At 37.6% G+C, this 22,196-nt stretch overlaps 1 protein-coding gene across 3 annotated transcripts in view; it reads right to left on the bottom strand.

The window, feature by feature from the left end:
* ITGBL1 (integrin subunit beta like 1) overlaps positions 1 to 22,196 on the bottom strand; it is a 201,624-nt gene that overhangs the window by 73,794 nt on the left and 105,634 nt on the right. For all 3 annotated transcript variants that reach the window (XM_044913134.1, XM_021695983.2, XM_021695982.2), the window contains one exon: positions 19,727 to 19,873. In XM_044913134.1, the coding sequence (XP_044769069.1) occupies positions 19,727 to 19,873 (147 nt within the window). The remainder of the gene's footprint in view (positions 1 to 19,726; positions 19,874 to 22,196) is intronic.

The following is a 22,196-nucleotide window of genomic DNA, read 5'->3' on the forward strand; positions in this document are numbered from 1 at the left end:
ACCCTTCATTTGGTAAAACAGGAAAGGTAATCACAAGAGCTGCAATTGCGTCAACGAAAAAATGTCTCTTGCTTTAAAAACTAAGTCCACTGCCTCTGCGTCTACATTTATCTATCAGCAGGGGACCATTATGTGGTGACAACATTCTGTTGCAGAATAATTACCTGCTTCTTCTCTCCACAGACCACTGTACCGGCAGCAGCTCTTTTAATTTGGTACATGGCAGGATTCACAGATTGCACTTTATTACTACAAAAAATACCTTGCCCACCCCCTACACACACTCGGGTGAATGTTCGTCACGTTGCAAATGGGGCTGCAGTTCCGTTCATTTGCAGCCTGGGGCGGGGAGGGCTTCCCTTACCTTCCCGAACCACTTAGCCGCAAAGGGAATCTGTGGGTGGCTCCAGCTGGTCGCAGCGACCAGGATCTGAAGGCAGAGGAAATCCTTGACGCTGGGCTCTCCTGCCTGGTTCTCAGTGAGGTCACTGATGTAGCAGTTATAAAAGGCACTGTGGCTGCGTGCCATGTGCCGGCACTGGACAAAGAGAAGCACAGCTGCTCATTCTTCTCCCTCTGGTGTTTAGTCTACCTTGCCTTTTCTGTCGGTCTCCATCGAGCACTAACCCCAGGGAAACCAATGATCCTGAGCCCTGCCTACCTCCCCACCTCGGACACTGACTTCGCCTCCTTTAGGAGTGACAGGCTATTTTTAAATGCTTTCAGGTGAACACTTCAAGGCTCAGAGCAGGGAAAATTAAAAGTATTGTAGTTACTGGAGCACAGAATATAAATGTTTGCTCAGAGCAGAGCCGTGACTCGGGAGGCAATGGTGTTTGCTTTCACGAAAGCAAAGGTTTTCCCGTTTGAAGGACAATCACAGGAAACCAGAAGAAACATTGTATTCCAAATGAAATCATGAAAAGATCCTTGCTAAATAAAACACAAGTAAGTGAAATTTGCTGGGAAGAAGCAAGGGGTAGCGGTGAGCAAAGTGCAACAGACCCAGATTTTTCTCTCTCCAAAGTAACCTCTCTATGAACCCTGGGGTCCCAGGTCATTACTCTGCATGAATACCAGGGCCCCTAGATAGTACTCCTCTAAATAGACTGCAGAGGGGCGTGTTTAACCAGTCTAATGGAATATTTATAAATTTGTTCCTTCAGTTATTTTACGGGGTATTTTGAAATGAGATTTAAAACAGGCTCAAAAGGCCGTATATATTCCAAAAATACAATTTCATTTTTTTAAAATGCTCTATCATCAGACTATTAGCCAGACCTCCCTGATGATCTCATCCGAGGTGAAAGAAAAGGTTCTTAAGTTAATTGTCCATTTTTAAATCTTGCATTTCCCCTTAAATCCAAACTATATGAAGGTTAGGCATGAATGCAAGAGATTTCTTTACATCTTCGGAACTACAGTGACTCATGAATGAACCTCATTATTTGTCCTCGGTTGAAAGTCAGCTGGAGACCTGGGTTTTATGATTTTGTCAGGAATCTCTACAGAACCACACATGAACGAGTAACTAAATGTATTGATATGCCTCTTCTTAAGATAATGACATAATGTTTCTCAATGTGGAATGAGAAATAAAACAGAATTACACATTAGGTATTTGCATAGATATAAGAAAATCACTTCAGATTAAGAAAATATGAGACTTGACTCATTTAACAAACTTTCTTGACTTTTAGAGAAAAGTTATCCCTCTAGAATAACAGAAGAGGTAACTTCTAAAGATTTCTTACAGGTTGCTGACCATACACTAAATATTAGATCACTCTATCACAGGATCAAGCTAAATTAATAAACAATAGGTTGCATTAATTCACCACAAATTCTTCAAATTTGTGGTGAATTATTTTTAACAGGAAAGATTAAAACATACAATTTAAGTGGAGAATAAAATCCATCATAATTCATGTTAACAAGTGTCAGTGATTTATGGAAATGACATATTATTAATGAATTAAAATTTTGTTCATCTGCCTGTAAAAATATAATCTACTCCCAATTAGAGAAAAAAAAAACATAAATACTGGAAAATTCCCGTATTATCACTAACTGACTTTGGAACTACGTCACAAGTACACGAAAAGACACACGCCAACCTCATTCTGGGTTCAATTTTCCCTTCCGTTTCCGGATCACTGCAAGAGAATATAGAACTAGACCCATGGGAAGGAGGTTCTGTATGCACTGAAATAAAGATTTTCTACTCATAGGTCTAGAAGTACTTGGGAACCCAGGCTAAGAACCAGTCCTTTCGTTGCTACTACATGATCATTTACTTAAAAGAGGAAACAGGAGATTCATCTGGGCATTCACTTAGTCATGCACTTCACTGTTAATCATTGCTCCTTACCCTCAGCCAAGTACTCGATTGATGCTAGAATCTAGAAATACAAAGACAGCCACCACTACCCATGAAGCCAAAAATAGGGCAGAACATAAATAAAAAAATTATATTACAGTCGTGTATATGCAGAAATGAACATGTACACAGGTTGAGCTGTAAGATGAAGGAGGTGAGGTTTGATTTACCCCAGCATACAATGTGCCAGTGGATATCCTCGGCAGAGAGGACACACCCATGACCTTGGACTAGAATAGTATGGATGGGAACAGAAACGACAGACTTTATATAGACAGAGAAAGAGAGACAGATGTTGTTTAGCTGTGTAGGGATAATCATATACCACCACTACAAGGTCATGAGAGCATTAAATGAGATATATCACTTAGCGCAGTGCCTCACACATAGTGAATACTTACTGCCTCACATATAGTGAATACTTATTGCCTCACACATAGTAAATACTTATTGCCTCACACATAGTAAATACTTATTAAATGGTAACTACTATCGCCCACCAAATCTCCAATCTAATATTAGAAGCACTGCCTAAGAACAAAAGCCTAATCATACAGATTTTTGCATATAGAGAAATGTTGATTCAATCGATACGTAAGCCTCTAGTACATTTCTGGGCTCTGTGCAGGCAAAAGAAATAAAAGAAGTAAAAAACATACCCTCAGCCTGCAGAAGCCCAGCATATATATACACACCACTGTCTTTAATCTGTGAAAACATTTCCTCTCATTTCTTTTTGTTCTGTCTCTTTGCTCCCAACCAGCACAGGCTCTTGACCTGAGAGTATATTTCTTCACTTCAATCTGTCCTGCCTCCGGTTTATTTCCTTGTCTGATCCAGGCTTTGGGGATAATCCGCCAAACTTTTCCACTTCCTTATTCAATTATCCCCTGAAACCTTAATTTGTCATTGCGAACAGTCTTATTCCCTTTTGACTAAACGAAAGGTCTGCCTTTTCCCAGAGAGATGTCGCAGAGAGTAAAAAAGTTCTGAAAAAGCTTTCTTTTTGTTCATCCTCATATCAATGCATTGAGACTCTGAAAATCTCCTGTCTCCAAAGTCTTGTGCAGAGATGGCCAAGCACATTTTAAGAGGGGGAATAAAGACTGTAGACTGTGGGAACACTTTTTTCAGTGAGTATGCAAAGCTCATTTTAGGCTTAGCTCCAATCTGGGGTGGATCAGCTTCCTTATCTCTTTTTAAGTGAGGGAAAAAAATAGTCAGGAGGGCTCTAACTCTGAATTTCCATCACCTAAAATCTAGCTTTTTATGGAGTATGAAACTAAGACTCAAGGTCATGATTACATTTTGCAGGAGGACCTTGACCTCTGCAAGGGGTTCAGGTGAGAAGTGACATTCTGTATGACAAATAAACAAAAAGAGAAACAATGGAGGCCCCAGGCTATCCACTTCCAGGGTTGTTGTTGTTGTTGTTGTTTTTAATGTATTTGGAAGCTGATAATATGACAAATACTTCTAATTTCACAGGTGCCCAAGGAAAGGAAAGGTGTCTGAGCTGGAGGCACCCACATGTACAGAACTATCTATTTAAACGGATGCTTTCCTGCTGATAGTAAAGAAGAATGGTCATGATATCAACATCACGACACAGACCGCTGCCAAGCCACAGAGTGCCAAGCGTCTCTGTGGCGGCCTCGTAAGCAATTATGATGGACTTCACCTTCACAGTGATCGAAAGAAGGGCTGAAGCCCCAGCAAGTGTGCAAATGATCGGCTTATTATTCTTTTGAAGAGGAAAGCACAGAAAGTCAGGACAGGGCATAGAAACTCACTGTTCTCTACTTCGGCTACAACCCGAAGGGCAGTTCTTCAGTGTCAACTATCAAGAATTGAGGCACATTGATCATGAAGCTAGTGGCAATTAATCCACAGATTGCTTGACTTGTGGGGGCGGGGTCCCATCCACGGTGCTGGGAAGGCCCCTGGCAAGAGGTAATATGTATTTTTGAAAATTGCCAAAAATATTAAATTTTATTTTTAAAATTTATTTAAAAAATTTATTATTAATTAAGACTCCGCTCTCTGTTCCAACTTCCACTTAGCCATACTTCTCCTCATGTCAAGTGGCCCTGGGATAGCTCCAGGCACGTTGCAGATTTGGCCAGAGGGAAGTCGAGGATACATTCACTTTGGGATTACTGTATAGTCACTTTCATGGCGTTTTAGGGTGTAGGCATGGCTTCTAGGAATACTCCTATAGTAAATTCTGGCTCCTAACAAGGTGAGACCAGAGACTAAGTCATAATACTGAATGCATTTTATTAAGCCCAACCCACATTTGGGAAGTTGAAAAGAAACAGGTTTTGAAGCATATAGAGCCATTTACAATAGATACATAAAATTGTAATTGCATCATATTCTGGATTTCATAATGTTTGTGGTATTTGTCTGCTTTTCAAAATGTATGTTGATTTCCTTTCATCCCAAATAAATATTCACCTTCACTAATTTTGAACTTATAATTTTGAATTCATTTTATTATGAAAGACTCCCAAAATGTAGGCCCTGAATAACTTGGATCTACTTATTTACTCTAGATAATGATGTACATCCAGAATTACAATGTAGAATTATAATGTAGAAACAGGAAAAAAAATTCAAACCATAATTTTAAAATCTTGTCATTGTGTTCATGTGCTATTTAAGTAGAATAATGGATTAAATAATGGAATAAAGATGCACATTATGCTTGCTCAAAATACCTTAACACAGTATACAGCAATTAAAACAATGCATCCACACTATACTACCACAAGGAATAAACTGTAAGATCCCATATAAGTGCAGAAAGTATGATATAAAGTTGTGTTTAAAACTAATTTCCATGATTTTAAAATAATGCAAGAGGAAAGTCAACAAGGAAATTATACCTTAGCTAATCTTTTTAGGTTTATGCTGACAGATGAAGTACCAGCGATAAAAGGGATAATCTTTTTAACATTATTCCTTCTTGGATTCTCTGCAAAAAAAAGTCAAAAACAATTCACAGGAATACATAATTCATTCAGAAAAAGATTCTGATGTATATTCTATTAACTATAGCAAAGAATATTTCCATGGATTACTGCATTATTTCCTATTGTTGTTATAACAAATAACCACAAATTTTGTGGCTCAAAAAGACACAAAGTTATTATCTGATAGTTCTGGAGTTCGGAAGTCTAAATGGATTTCACTAGGCTGAAATAAAGGTGTCAGCAGAACTGCATTCCTTCTGAAGGCTCTAGGGGCAAATACTCCCTTGCCTTTTCATTTCCAGAGGCTGACCAAGTCCCTGGCTCTTGGCCCCATTCCCCCATCCTCGAAGTCAGTAATAGAAGGTTAGGTCCTTCTCAGGTTGAATCACTCTGATTCTGAAACCTTTTCTGTCTGCTTTTCCACTTTTAAGGACCCTTGTGATTATACTGGGTCTACCCAAATAATCCATTATAATCTCCTGATTAGCAATCTTAGTTCTGTGTGTACCTTTCCCCTCTGCCATGTAACCAAACATATTCACGGGTTCCAGGGACCAGGACATGAATGTCTCTGTGGACCATTCTTCTTTCCACCACAACCATTAATGAATTGCCTTGTAATGCGGTCCTGTCCTTTGGTTATGAATCTGAAAATATGCTATATATCATCCTCGCCACACGAAGAAGGCTTTACATGTAATCAAAGGTTCTCAAGGCCAATACCAATCTAAAATGCAGTTATAGCCAGCAAAAATTGTTTTGTCTGCTCAGAAGGGCTCTCTGAAGTCTTAAAATCTTACACCTCACCACCCCAGAGTTGCCTCCAAGGTGGGCCAAGTTTAATACTCCATCATCCCTCTGTTTGGACATGGGTATTGGTTCAAAATTGATCATAGTTCCAGCCTAAGCCAATCAGAGTTTTTTCCTGAGATTTCTTCCCCTTCCCTTGAATTGGCAATGAAGAATCTCTCATCCTCCTCTGTCAGGGCACAGTAAAAATATAACCTTAGGTGATGTTAAAATCCATGTCCCTCCTACACTGAGAAAACTCCACCTGCAGTAGCAAGATTAAAACCAAACACCTGACAGAAGCAGAACTATGTGTGCTGGTGGATGAGGGGCCAGAAAGAGAGAAAGAGAGGTTGATGTGAGGTTGTCTAAGTCCTTTTTCTATCCATCCTAAAGGTCATCTTACCTCTGTCCTTCTTGGTTATGTGAGTACATAATTCATTTGTTTGTTTATGATTGAATTGGAATTGTGCCATCTGCACCCAGGAGACTCCTAATTAAAATCGATGCTGTATAATTTTGTTATATCTTCAGTGCTATAATTAATGACAAAGGGATTAAAAACATAATCAAGAAATCTAGACTTCTTTCAGGATGTAAAAACCAAACAACTCTTTGGCTATCTAAAACTGGTGCTTGCTCTTAAGTGTGATCTGGGTGCAGTAATGCTACACCCTTGTGTTCCTGACAATCTTTCATCTATAATAAGCATCAGCTATCGTCTCCTGAACACTTTCCATATTTATTGCTTACATTGAACAAATAGCAAATATTCTCACTCAACATCTTTTCCCTAGTATAGCCAATATATAACATAAAAATAAAGTCTTTGGGTTCAACCAGAAGCTAAAAGCAACATCAGAAGCAATATAACAGCTACCCAAATTGTGTTATTAAGGTAAATATTAGGGAGATCCTCCTTGTCATTTTATATTGCCAATGTAATTAACTGCATTGAATAAATAAATGGATATATGATGAACAGTTACTAGCCCAGAAAGTAGGCCATGGATCATTCAATATCAACAACCAACAGTTATTGCTGCTTTATGACCTGTTCATCCATCCACTGCACTGTTTCCTTGGGTTACATGCTCTGTCCCATTGGATTGGAATTTTCTTTGATAATTTAGCTCTATCCTACACATTTCTAAGATTCATAAGGACATTAACCAGCCAAAGTTAGAACAATAATAATATGGCTGAATACTGACTGGACATAAGTTTATAGATTCACTAAATCTTAGTTTGGAGCCAGGCAGGAATTGCAAAACACCAATTATATTTCTTTATTAAATTTTTATATTTGTTAATAAAAGTCTTTATTTTTACATAATGAGATGGGTCTCCTTAAAACAATTCCTAATGAAACGTGATTAGCATATAAATTAAATTTCCTTCTGTTCTTATTCACATACTCCTGTTATTTCTAGAATGCCAGGTTGTACTCTTATAAGCATCCAATACTTAAAACATTTATTAATCAGAATGGACATCTCTCATGGGTAGAGAGTAAAACCTAAAGCATTATAGAAGAAATGTCATTCTGTCCTGACAGAAAAATAGGAATGGGATTATTTTTTTCTCTGTTTGAACTTCTGCCTGTGTTTCCAGTTACCCTAATAAGAAACTTCAGTGACAAATTCTCATGACTTAGAATAAAATGGTTTGGGGCTTGGTCCACTTTTTACTCCAAACTTATATCTTATGAACATATTTAAAAAAAAAAAAAAAATCAAATCATAAGTTACATATATAGCTAGATATCACAAAGTATTTCCATATTTGATCCCTAGTAGTATAATTTACTGATTTAATTATTATACTGTAAGTCTATACTTACGCACAAGTAGTTCAAAATACGTCCCGTAAAAATCTGCTGTGATAGCTCTCAAAAGTGTTTGTTTGGCTTTATGCAGTGATTTCTAAATCACTGCCACCTTTGGCTGATACGATGCAGCCCGTTTAGAATCTGGTAAAAGAAGCTATGATCCCCTCTTCATAAAAATCTAAGAAGGTTCACACAACACATTTGTGCTATTCTAAGAGGTTCTTATTGACCTGATACTCAACCATAAACCTTCAGAGTTGCATGAACTCCAGGTTAAAAATCCCTTGATATAGAATTCCAAGAATCCTTCATCACAATACAAACTGTTCATGTCCAGGAAACACCACAGATTAGTTCTCAGAAAACAATCTATGAAGTTGGAAAGCAGGTCTAAGAGTTCTGTGCGACTGAGGACCATGGAAGGACATTTTTGTGAAAGAGATAATACCCCCAGCATTCAGACCCAAATGCTTCATAATTACACTAGAAATCTATTTAAAAATACAGATTCTCGCCCCCACCTCAGATATACAAAAACTGGGCTGGAGCAAGTCCTTGAACAAACATACCATATTCTTTCATATTTTCTGTGCTTCCTGAGGCGATTTCCTGTTTTGGAAACTATTCTTCCCCCTTCTCCAAGAGCACCACCCCCCCCCCCGCCACGCCTCCGCCTCATTGCTTTCCCACCTATTCAACAGAGCATCAGGAAAGGCCCCACAGTAATTTTTCTGCAACTCTTAGCACTCCCCGAAGCCCTGTTTGCTCTGTGGGAAGTAGGGCAAGGGCAAAAATGTCCATCCTTTGCTACAGGACTTTGTCCATTATACACTCTGCAGAGCAGTGATTCTTAATGTGACTGCATAGTAGAATCATCAGGGAGCTTTTAAACTCCCTGATGCCCAGGCCACATCACGAACAAATTAAATTAGGTAGGAGCTCGGATTGGTATTTTTAAAATTCTTCTTCAACAAACTCTCAGTCTCCTCTATGAATTCTTTAAGGACAGAGCCCACCTGACATGGATCTCTTCCAGGAAACTTTCATCATCTGGGTCTGAAATTTTGTATAAACCATTGTTTTTCCGTTTTCTGGCTATCCTTCCTCAGTTCTCATTTGGCCCCCTTTCAATACTCAGATCTGGCCAAAGAGAACCTCCTCAGAGAAGGTCCCTGACCACTTTATCTGGAGGAACCCCCAACCTCCACACTCTTCGTATTATCTTGACTTCCTTCTTCTAGCACTAACTGAAATTATTTGTTTTCTTATTTAACGTCTCCAAACAAACTCACTAGAAACTCTATGAGAGCCCTGACATTAATTGTCTTATTTATTTTTCTTTCCTCAGCACCTAGACTGGTTCTAGGCACATAGTAGGATCCCAATAAATATAGGTTGAATGTATGACTTAATGAATGAATGAAAGAGTGAGTGAATATTGATCTTGTTTTCTCTATGAAATTCTGTGCCGTTGGGGCACCTGGGAGGCTCAGTCAGTTGAGCATCTGGCTCTTGGTTTCGGCTCACGTCATGATCTCATGGGTCGTGGGATTGAGCCCTGCATCAGGCTCTGTGCTTAGCCGGCAGTCTGCTTGTCCCTCTCCCTCTGCCCCTCCCCTACTCGCATGCATGCACTGTCTCCCTCTCCTTCTAAAATAAATAAATATTTTTAAAAAATAAAAAAAATAAATTCTGTGTCCTTGAGTTCAGCTGCTATGTCATCTAGTTAAACCCTTGTAATCCCTTATAATTGCATATTAGTTTCAAAGTTAACAAATAATCTCATATGTACTGTCTTACTTGTCCCTCACAACAATAATACTATGGTTACAGATAACATAACTGAGGGTCCATAAAGATACAACAACGACAAATGGCTTGAGCGCATCTGCCCTGTGGGGGTCATGGGCCATACGACCCTATCTGTAATTGTTGACCCCACAGAGGCACATGCCCTCACCACGGAAGTGGCCGACTGCATGAGGTACAGAGAGGGAACACAGTACTGACAGTGAGTAGGAGTCCCTCCACTCAAGAAAGAAATTGATGCCTGTCCACAGCAACCTTTGGGAATAGGGCTGAATAATGTCAGTATGTAGCAACCCTGCCCCACCCTTGTGCAACCACAAGAACTTCAGGCCTCCTAACACAACCTAACACAAAAGACCTCATTTCCCAATAATCCCTCTGGACGTTTCTCTTTATGTAGTACGATCATCCAGAAGAGCGCATCTAGACTCAAACATGGATTATGCCACTTGGGTTTTGCTACTGATTCTTTCATAATTATAATAAACTACACTTAAGAGCATAAAGTTGTGTGAGTCTGTCTCACCAGTGTGACTATAATTGAATAGTAAATTTAATCATACCCAGAAGTCTGGTAAATTAATCAAATGAAGAAGTTAAGAGACTTTCCAGTCACCTTATACTCTCTATCTGCTCTCATTTTTTTGTATTTCTTTTAAGCTCCTTCGGTTAACTATTGGGCAGTATGGGGCCTTAGGAAGAAATCCAGAGAAAGAAATCCTAGCAAAGAATTTAATGTCCTTGTAAAGGACTTTACAAATGACCTCAAATATTTGCTGCTTCATCCTTAAGACCATTCAAACCTTAAATGGCTCACAACTGTACCATGCCAGACCATTTGGTACTATTTACAAGCATCCACATGGCATGGATATTTTGAGCAGCAAAGAGGCCAGAATTATTTAGAAACTTAAATAAGAAGCCAAAGAATCTTGACTTTCCTACTTTATCCAAATAAAAGGCATCGCAGGAGAAATAAATATTTATGGAGGACCAACATCTCATCCATCTTAACTGTTATTTTCCAAATGAAAGGATGCCATAACTGAAGAATACATTACTCCATACTCAAAACAGTCACTTGGTAAAAAGCAGAGTCTAGAAGAACAGGTTGGCTAGTCACCTGATTCTCCTGAGGAATAGTCAGCTCTCTCTAGTTAGCTATGCAAAACCAGATAGAGAGTCTATTGTGAAGTTGAGTTGGAAATCAAAGGCATGGAGCCCATGAGAGCGAAGAGAAAATTTAAGGGTCCAAATGAGTCAGAACACAGTCAAGTTCACTTACTGCGGAGAGAAGCAAAGGAGAGGGAAAGTAGCCTAAGGAAGTTAAGTTCACAGTCTCCATTAGGGTTTTGTTCCCACTTTAGCCTATGACTTGCTGGCTCAGATACCTAGCTGGTGGCAGTCCAGACTAAGTTGGAGTCACTCATGTCCATACCAAAAATCCACTATCTTGCTTCATGATATGATGCCCCTTTGCCATTTAAACCACATGGGTATGTGATGAATTGATAAAGAAGATGTGGTGTATATGTATGTGTGTGGGTGTGTATAATGGAATATTACTCAGCCATAAAAAAGAATGAGATTTTGCCATTTGCAATGACGTGGATAGACCTAGAGAGTGTGATGCTAAGTGAAATAAGCCACTCAGAGAAAGACAAACGACATATGATTTCACTCATATGTGGAATTTAAGAAACAAAACAAAGGAGCACGGGGGGGGGGGGGAAGAAAGGAACAGAGAGGCAAACCAAGAAACAGACTCTTAATGAGGAGAACACACTGATGGTTACCTGAAGGGAGGTGGGTAGAGGGCCGGGTTAAGTAGGTGATGGAGATTACGGACTGCACTTGTTGTAATGAGCACTGGGTGTTGTATGGAAGTGCTGAATCACTAAATTGTACACCTGAAACTAATACTACACTGTATGTTAACTAACTAGAATTTAAATAAAAACTTAACAAAAAAATAAAAATAAAACCCATGGGTATGTGTAGACATAAGCGGTACAGATAATGTGACCCTTAAGATACTAACCTGATTGCTAAACTCTTGTCATTTGACTACTTTGCTAATATGAATGACTTTTAATAAAAAAGCCACTTTAGATTTGTGCTTGTCTTTTCCTATTCTGTCAGTAAATAAGTAAACATGATTTGAGGTGCAGGAAGGAGAGAGAAAGGCACATGAAAGATGCTAACATATTTATCTTGTTCATGGAAAGATTTGGATCTTGGTAACTTTACATTAAGCTTGGCATTTCAGCAATGACGCAGTGGAGTGGGCCCTGAGCCAGGTTAACCGGCATTTCTATGACATCATTTTAGCATATTTACGATCATGCTTACAATGTGTGTCCTTCTTACTAACAATTAACCTCATAAGACAATTATGAGGACAAGAGCTCTGCAAAGAAGTTGCATTTTCTGTCTCAAACCCATCACAACATGGGGAGAAGTGGCGGGGGGTGGGAGAGATGACATGTGTTCCCGGGGCTGTCTCCCACTACTTTTTTATTCTTCATCTACCATCAAAAGGGAATGTGTTTCTTGTTCCCTACAAAAGTCATCCTCTCGTTAACTCAGTGTTTCTTTTCATGTGGTTCCCTCTACCTAGAACACATGTTTTTCAAAATTACTTTCTGTCTAATGCTACTCTGCCCTGCAGACTCAATTCCAGCTTCACTCACTTCATGAAGCCTTATTTGCACCCAAATTTCTTTAGAAAACGGTATCTTCCTCTTCTCACTCTCAAGACGCTCAGTCCCCTTCCCACCACATTGGTCACATCTACCACAAATCCTTAGCGCAGGGAGCAGTAAACTTTTTCTATAAAGGGCTAAACTGAATATTTGGGGCTCTGTGTGCCATACACTCTCCACAGCAACTATTTAACTCTGCCATTTATAGCAAGAAAGCAGCCATATGCATACAAATGAGCTTGGCTGGGTTCTAATAAAACTTTATCTACAAAAACGGAATGCGGCCTCCTGATCCTTCTTTCCTTCCCCTGGCTTAGCACAGAGATACATGGTAGGGTGGTCAGTAAATATCAGGTGGATTAAATGTTATAAGCAACACCACTAAGGAAAATATGATGCATTAACTGGCTATGTGCTATCGTATGATCATACATTGAATACATCCATTATGCGAATATAGCACAATGGCCAGCCCTATCAATTTTTAATAACATCTTATGTGTCCAAGAGGGGAATCATAGGGTTCTGATTAGCTCTACAACCTTAAAGCTTAGACAAAATGATGACATTTTGCCTCGTTGGTTTTCTATTAAAACGGAAATCTGCAGAGTATATGGTTCCATGAAGATTATGGCTGAGAGCCAGAGCAGATTGTTTCCCACTAAAAGTATCTGGTTTGCATTTTTATATTGAATAAAATCAAGCAAATAACTGCCAGAGCACCACACTACCTCCTTCACTATGTGTTTAGTGTTTTAATAGAAATAAATATATAACTGTAGTAACAAAACTGTCATAGTTGTCACACATTTCATTTTAAGCTCACTTAAAGAAATTGGGATTGAATTCAGGTCCAATTTTCTATTTTCATTTCAAATAGATTTTGACAATATTTGTTGCAGCTCTTACTAGGAAGTTTTCTTAGCCAAAGGATTTCACTGGTTTTCAATTTACCATATAAAAATTATGCAAAATGTAATAAAAATTGTCTATCATTTGGATCGATCCCTATCTTTGACGCAATATGTTCTGTTGCCAGAGATAAAACATTTAAGCAAGATCGTTGACTGTAACATTAAAAAAAAATATTCATTCTGTCTTGGAAGATACAGTTTTCTGGACCACAGACTAGAAAAACCTCAGGCAACTAAAAAAAATACTAAGTCTGTTACTTTCCACTGAAATATCTTCTACCATCTTTTTTGTAAAAAACATACACAATTATTAGTTTCACCTTCTGAATTTCTTCCTCTCCTCTAGGTTCTATTGAATATAAAAATGGCAAGAAGAAAGGCAAGGTAAAACAAAGAAGGGGAAATAAGGAACAGGGCCAATTATTTACCCACTGGACAAAGGAGTCCCTGAATAATCATCTTGTATGAGGCTGCCATTTCTACTGAATTTGGCTCTTTTCAAATCTTTTTAGCAATTCCCTTCAATCTATGCAAATTATGCCTTTAGTTTAGCAAGTGCTGCTTCCTCATATGAGTGAGAGATTTAACATTGGATTTAATCAGGACCTTCCAGTAAGCCACCAGTTCTGGGCACCTGCACCTTTGGCCTCCTTGAGGACAGAAAATGTCCCAACACTCAGAGGTCCCAGCACCTCATGAGGACATAGAGAAAGGATGTTGGAGGCACCATATTTAGTTCTCTCTGGATCCCAAACTTTTTGTCTCCACCCTATCTTTTAAAAAGCCATAATAAATAACATCTACATTCCTGAGTTTTTGTGAAATATAGGATGCATATACAATTTAAGACATTCTAGTAAGTTTTTCAGAGTACAAAGAAAGCAAATAATAAACAGGCTTTTCTCTTCCAAGGGACCTTCTCCTATTGTGGGTCATTCCATGACAATAGAACAAATAGAAGCCATGGCAGAGAGCACTATGAGTTCAAAGTGTGCTCAGAAATCCATGGAAGACCGCCTGAGGATCCACAGACTGATTTTTCATCATTTAATATGACAAAATACAGATTTTTGTTTCTGGCATGATTTACCAATTCATTGATATTCTCCCCGTTTGGTGCATCACTAAAAGCAGCACTATTCCTTCCAGATAAGGAGGAGTAAGACGTTAATTTCACAGGGTCATTTCTTCATCTTCTTTGGCTGCGGTCCTTAGCAACTATGTTTAAAATGCCACAACTTAATGCATGACTATTCCAGAGTCTTCGAGTACTGGTGGATGCAGTAGATCTAAGATATACTTAGAATTGAGTAAATCTGAATCCTACTTGCTGTCTCGAAATATTGCGGGAAGAACACACAGGGCTCCCTTGTCACTTGAAAACTGTGCATTTTCCACTGCAGCTAACCTACAATGAGATATTTAATTAGGCCACTGAGAATTTTAAAATTATAATCAAAATCACAACAGGCGGTGTGGTGCTTAATTTAAATGTTTGGAGATCTACTTTCTTGAAATTTTAAGTCTACAATCCTATATTGTTTGCAATAGGCACTAGGTAGGACAGCAGATCTCTAGAACTTATTCACCTTACATAGCTATGGCTTTATACCCATTGAACAAGTCCCCATTTCCCCATTCCCATCCCCTGGCAACCACCACTCTGTTTTCCGCTTCTATAAGTTTGACTATTTTAAACACATCTCATGTTAAGTATCCCTAACACACACACACAACATACACACACACACACACACACACACACATGCAAAGGGAGGCATGGATATGTTCATGACCTTGACTGTGGCGATGGCATCATGGGTGTACACAAACTCATCAAATTGTATATATTAAATATGTGCAGTTTTTTGGTTTATCAATTATACTTCAATAAAGCCTTAAAAAAGTTTAGTAAAAATATAGAAAGATCCTCCCCTCCCAAAGTTTTTTAAATTCACTGGAGGACTTCCATTTTTTAAATCCATTTTCTCTGTTTGAAATAATAACATCTCTGTGTACATGAATAAGAAAAATAATGATTCAGTTGTCAAAAAATCAGAGTAAAAATCACATAGTTTAAAAAAAATACATGAATCATGGGAAACTTCTCTGATAAATAAAACAAGAAAATTTAAAGATGTGCTTTGTCAGTAAAAGAGATAAATTATGGCTGTAATTGAAAAATCTCCAGATGGTGGGAATTTGGCATGCTATTATTCTTTGAAAGTATGTTCCTACCTAAGGGAATCGAACCAACTTGCTTAATTCATTAATTAAAATGTACTAATTGATAAAAATGAGGGCACAGTTTCTATTTTCTAAAAGCTACAATATTAAATAATTAGCCTCAATTTATCATTCTTCCTCCACTTCCCACCTTCCCTTGTGGGAGTACATGCTTATGTGTGCTTAAGGACTAAAACATACCCAATACCTCTTAGAACAAGTCTGATAAAAGAAAACCAAAGGGCACAGAGGACAGGTAACAAAAGCATGTGAGATTGCAGACCAAACAAAAAGATGACTTAGACACAAGGACAAATGATGATGAAAGAAGGCAAATACAGCCAACACAAACCTCTGAATAATAATGCCTACAGATAAATCATTTGTTTGATGATTATAGAAGTCAATGAAAGGAGTTTGATAAATGGTAAGCTCATAACACTAAGCAAAATGTATCAAGAAAAGCTGAGTGTTGAAATTGTCACTATTGGTGGGCGAAGGGAACCCCTGTTATGCTCCTGGTAGGAGAGTATACTGGTACATTTTTTCCAGAGAATATGATTTGCTTGGGCATTTTTTTTTATTGAAAAGCTTTAATATATTGGTAGGCATTTAGATGTACATCTAACCAATCCCCCCTCCCCCCCGCCAAAACCCTGTTTGTTTCTCAGGTCCATAGTCTCTCATGGAGAACCGATGGGCCTTGTAATTGCTTTCCTCACTCATGTAAGCACAGCTGCAGCTGTCATTCATAAATGGCAAAACTAATCCTTTATAAGTTTTCATATTGGCCATTTGCTTTAAAACATCCAAAGCCAATGAATTTGCAAAGATAGCTCTGTGAGAAAGGAAGGGTCTCTGACCACTGGCCCGAGCACTGGACCAGCTCTCATAAATCCCTGGTCTTCATTCTCAGAATTCTCATATTTTGTTATGATTCCCTGGGAAATCACTCCATTCATCAATACCTCCATTTTCCTGCGAGGAAACTGGAGAAGCTTATTATTTATCTCTAAAGTACTTTAAAAAGCTTAAATGAACTATAAAAATAATAAAAAGTCTTCTGATTCCATACATAATATTTAACGCCTTTTTAACAAAATAAACTTTAAATATGTGCTATTGCTTAAATATGGTAACTAATACATTAGTGAATCTCTAGAAAGGTAAGAGACAAATATGTGTTTGTCAGAGTTATCAAAGGCTGGTATCCACAATAATTAAAATCCACCATAATTTTCTTATCCTAACACCATATTAAAAATTTTAGGGACAAATGAAAAACAACTGGTAATATATAGTGATTTTCTATGTTTGAGAGATACTTTATAGGCTTTTCTTATTTTTCCATCATAAATTTGTTATTTTTAAACAATGAATGAATGAATAACAGTAGTCTGAAGGACACTGATTTTTAATCTTTGTTCCTTTAAAAGCGTGACAGGCTTACTCAAGCTCTCTAATGATGGTATTTATTAATGCAGGTAGAATAGTAGTTTCCATGTGGGGCTGCTGGTGAAAAGCGGTCAAGTCAGAAATAAAGTTTATGAAATGAAAATTTCCTTCTACCCATACCCTAACCTTCTACTTATAATCAGTAGGGATACATAGCAGATTATGGGAAAATAACCTATGATACAAATAATCTCGGGGACTTTGTTTTCTATGTAAAGAAAACTCTAAATAGTAAAAAAGACAAATGGTAACAAATAACAGGAAAGATGTAAGGAAACTGGAACCCTCATGCACTGCTGGTGGGAATGTAAAATGGTGCCCCCATTTTAAAGACAGTTTAGGTATACCTCAAAAAGTTAAACAGAGTTACCATAAGACCCAGCAACTCCATGTACATGTATATACCCAAGGGAAATTAAAACACATACCCACACAAAAATTTATACATGAATGTTCATAGAATATTATTCATGATGGTCAAAAAACATAAATAACCCAAATGTCTACTAATAGATGAATGGATAAATATTTGTGGTATATCCACACAAATGAATATTATCCAGCCATCAAAAGGAATCAAGTACATGGATAAATCTTGACAACAGTATGCTAAGTGAAAAAAAGCCAGAAACAAAAAGATCACATATTTTATATTCATATGAAATATCCAATTAGGCAAATCCATGGTGACAGGAAGTAAATCAGTGGTTTCTAGGGGTTGACGGGAGAAGAGAATGAGGAGTGACTGGTAAGGCATGCAGGATTTCTTTTAGTGGTGATGAAAATGCTCTGGGATGAGATAGTGGTGAAGGTTGCATAATTTTATAAATATACTAAAACCCACTAAGTTGTATACTTTAAAAGAGTGAATTTTATGGTATTTGAATTATATCTCAATAAAAAATTTATTTTTCAAAGAGAAAACTGCAACATAAATTAAATTTCTGATCTAACATTCAGGTAAAAGGAAGTCTTTCTCTGTTTCCTCTTTCATGAGCAAAATTTGTAATAATTTCAATTACCAGTTCCTCCAAAGGCATATTTCATATTAACTTTGCGATTTCCATGTGAGAGGTGAAAATGCATTTCTTACTTTGATAAATAAAAAATAATGGAACCAGCTTTCCTTTAGATGAATTCTTCTTTCTCTTCCAATTTGTACTTGATCTGGAACCAAGAGCACACCCGAGGCTATGTGCCTTCTAAAACAACATAAGCTTATTCACAGCTGTCTGTTTATAGGATGCTTTTTCAAAAGCCAACAATCTCATTGCAGCGTTAATGAGTTTCAGAAATGTCGGTGGACAGTTAAATGGTCTCATTTGGAAAGTTTTGAGCAAATATCCAAACTTTTTCTTAAAAAAGTATACTCTTAATCCCATTTATCTATTTCACTCATCACCTCCACCCCCGCCCCTCTGGCAACCACTAGTTTATTCTCTGTAAGAGTCTGTTTTCTTGTTTGTCTCTTTTTTTTTCTTCGTTCATTTGTTTTGTTTCTTGAACTCCACATATAAGTGAAATCATATGGTATTTGTCTTTCTCTGTCTGATTTATTTCATTTAGCATTATACCGTTTAGATGCATCCATGTTGTTGCAAATGGCAAGATTTCATTCTTTTTTACAGCTGAGTAATATTCTATTGTGTATATATACCACATCTTCTCTGTCCATTCATCTATTGATGAATGCTTAGGATGCTTTCATATCTTGGCTATTGTAAATAATGCTGTAATAAACATAGGCATGGATACATCTTTTTGAATTAACATTTTCATATTCTTTGTATAAATACCCAGTAATGGAATTACTGGATCATATAATTCCATTTTTAATTTTTTAGATTTTTAATTAAATTTCTGTTTTCCACAGCGGCTGTACCAATCTGCAGTCCCATCAACAGCAGACACAGGTTCCTTTTTTCCACATCCTTACCTACACTTGTTATTTCTTGTCTTTTTTATTCTAGCCATTCTGCTACATGTAAGGTGATACCTCATTGTGGTTTTGATTTGCATTTCTCTGATGATTGAGCATCTTTTCATATGTCTGTTGGCCATTTGTATATCTTCTTTGGAAAAATGTCTATTCAGATACTCTGCCCATTTTTTAATCAAACTATTTGTGTTTTTTTTATTTTGTTTTGTTTTTGTTTTGTTTTGTTTTGTTTTGTTTTGGTGTTGAGAGGTGTAAGTTCTTTATATATTTTGGATATTAACCCCTTATGGATCTATCATTTGCAAATATCTTCTCCCATTCAGTAGGTTGCCTTTTTCTTTTGCTTCCTTTGCTGTGCAAAACTGTTTTTTTTTTTTTTTTAATGTAGCATTGAACTGACCTGAACTAAACTGAAACTGAACAGACCTCAAAGCTAAACTGATGGTATGAGTGAGAGAGAGAGAGAGAGAATGTGTGTGTGTGTGTGCATATGCGAGACGGAGAGGAAGAAAGAGAGAGATTATATTTCTCCATGTACTTCCAGTAATGGAAATTGGATGTACTGTTAGTTCTAAAAAGACTAATCTTTCCTTATCGAGGCATCTCAGCTATCTGTTAAATAAGATACATGTGAACTGAATGCATTTGACTCACTCATAAGATTAGGAGGTGGGGACACAGCCTGAGAGCCCTCACTTACCCCTTCCAGAGCAAGGCAGATTGGAGCTTCCTTGGCACTTCCTGATGCTCTCCTCTGCTGACAGTGGGCAGGAACGTGGGTGCTCACACTTTTTCCCATACCAGCCTACTTTGCAGTCACATCTGCCACAATTACACTGCCCATGACCTTCACAATGAGCATGTAAAAAAATATGAAAAAATAGACAATGAGGTCAGAATTAGTTTTCATTTCAACAGTGAATATCACAGATGAGCCAAGATCTTAACACCATATTAAACACTAAAGTGAAGGCACATTTATCTCAAGTTCTTAAATACCTGATTTATATTGATGGATCATGAGGGGTAAAGAAAAGCAACTACTCCTGATAAGATAAATGGGTTCGTAGGGCTATAAACGTGAATCCATCAAAATCCGGGTGCACGTGATTGTATTGGTCTGCTGGGGCCTAACTGGAGTATTTGATGGATTTGGTAATTAATTCATGTGGAGGAGAGCCATAGGAAACTGAAAACAATTTGCTGTTGAAACAGGTCTTATCTTGTGGAGTCCCCCACACTTTTCATTACCTTTTTTTCCATATACTACATGCTTAGCCTAGGGACTCTTAGCCTAAAACCAATAACCTCTGTGGAGTTCACATTCCCTGAGGATCGATGTAGTATACACAAAAGAGGTCAGGAAATATATTAAACTTCTTTACACATGGTCACAGAGCCTATAACGAATTGTGATGAGTAGTGATATGGTTTCGCAAAAAAATGGCCTATATTATCAATCAAATAAATGGGTTCAAATCCTGGTCCTGCTATCTATAAAGTAGATATGTCAACACATCCGAGGTTTAGTTTCTTAATTTTTGAATAAGATAATAATACATTATCTATCACATTTATCAGGAAGTCCATAATATATCTTAAAATGCTACATAAAAGTGAGTTATTGTTATTTTTATTCAAGTCCACATACGTAAACAAGTAGGAATAGAAAGAAAAGCAAGAAAGCTGAGCTTTTCTTAATTCCTAATCAACATTCAGATAGTCATTATTACAGATGCAGGACACTGTGGATTTCTAGAATTGCTGCAAAAATGCATGACACTTTTTTATTTTAAGTAGGCTCCACACCAAACGTGGATCCCAATGTGGGGCCCGAATTCTTGATCCTGAAATCAAGACCTGAGCTGAGATCAAGAGTTGAATGCTCAACCGACTGAGCCACATAGGCACCCCAAAAATGCATGAAAAAATTTTAAAGGAAGTGGAATTATATTTTCTTGAAGTAAACTGAGTATGATGTTAATGGATGAAAATCTCTGCTATTTTGTCTTTGGCATCTGATATTAACATAATTCATACAATATGGAAACTGTTCTTCAGTACAGACCAGCCCTGTTTTATCAAGAGTCCCTGAGGTTTGTGGGCAGATATCTATCTTTTGACTTGGAGGAACTGGACAATCCACATATCGGGAAGCTTTTCACCATCTATTAACCTGGTTCTTCATGAAATAGATCATAAAATTATAGGTCAAAGTAGAGTGAGATATTAGGGATCAGTGAATCCAAATTTTACATTTAATGCTATGTTCAATTCAACATACATCTATTGATCCCTTACTATGCAACAGAGTCTAAACAACAAATTCCTGTCACCATTAATACTCTGCTTCGAGCTCATCATTTTAAAGGAAAAGAAAATTGTGTTTGCTAATAAATATGTATGACATGTCAATGTGATCATTGAAACCCTTAAATATAAGAGTTTTTATTATACTAGTTTAACTTATTGGCAATTATATGTCAGAGGTTGTTTGGCTTCGTGGCTTTTTGCCAATTTCCCAGAAGTTCCTACCCTTCTTCTCCATCCTCATGTAATTTAAAGCAAAATTTCCAAACAGAGCTACATTGCAAAGACATAGACACATAACAATTCTAAAACAGATTTCAACATTTCAAGTACAATAAATTTGGCTGTTTATAGAAGCCAATGGCTTTGAAATTCTTGGAGAAAAGAGGTCTCATTCCTAGGACACTTAGATCTGCAAGGATACTGGACAAAGTACAGAACATGCTGCCATTGGTGAGAGACAAGTTGATACTTTAACAAGAACAGTGAAAAACAGTTATATTGAAGAGGGGGGAAGCTTTACTTTTAAAAGTTGCAAATAGCTCTGAACATTAGAAGAAAATATTCAGTAGGCAAGGATGCCAAGCAGTCCCTGACTACCCAGGACACCGCCACCACACACCCAGCGTGCAGTCCCGGTCCCCAGGCGTGGAATGAAGCAGGAGCTTCATTCTCCCTGCACAGGGAGAGCAGTGACTGAAGGCAGAACGTTCTCAACTTCTGTGGTTGGAATATAGGCTTCAGCGCAGCCATTAGTTTCTATCTCAGGTTCATTCCCATGTCAACATTTCAAACAAAACTCGTGGTGGAGTGAAACGAATTCATGGAGACTGTCAGAAGTTATGAAGAAGATTTTTAGA

The sequence above is a fragment of the Neomonachus schauinslandi genome, chromosome 3, assembly GCF_002201575.2.
Source record: "Neomonachus schauinslandi chromosome 3, ASM220157v2, whole genome shotgun sequence".
NCBI lineage: Eukaryota > Metazoa > Chordata > Mammalia > Carnivora > Phocidae > Neomonachus > Neomonachus schauinslandi.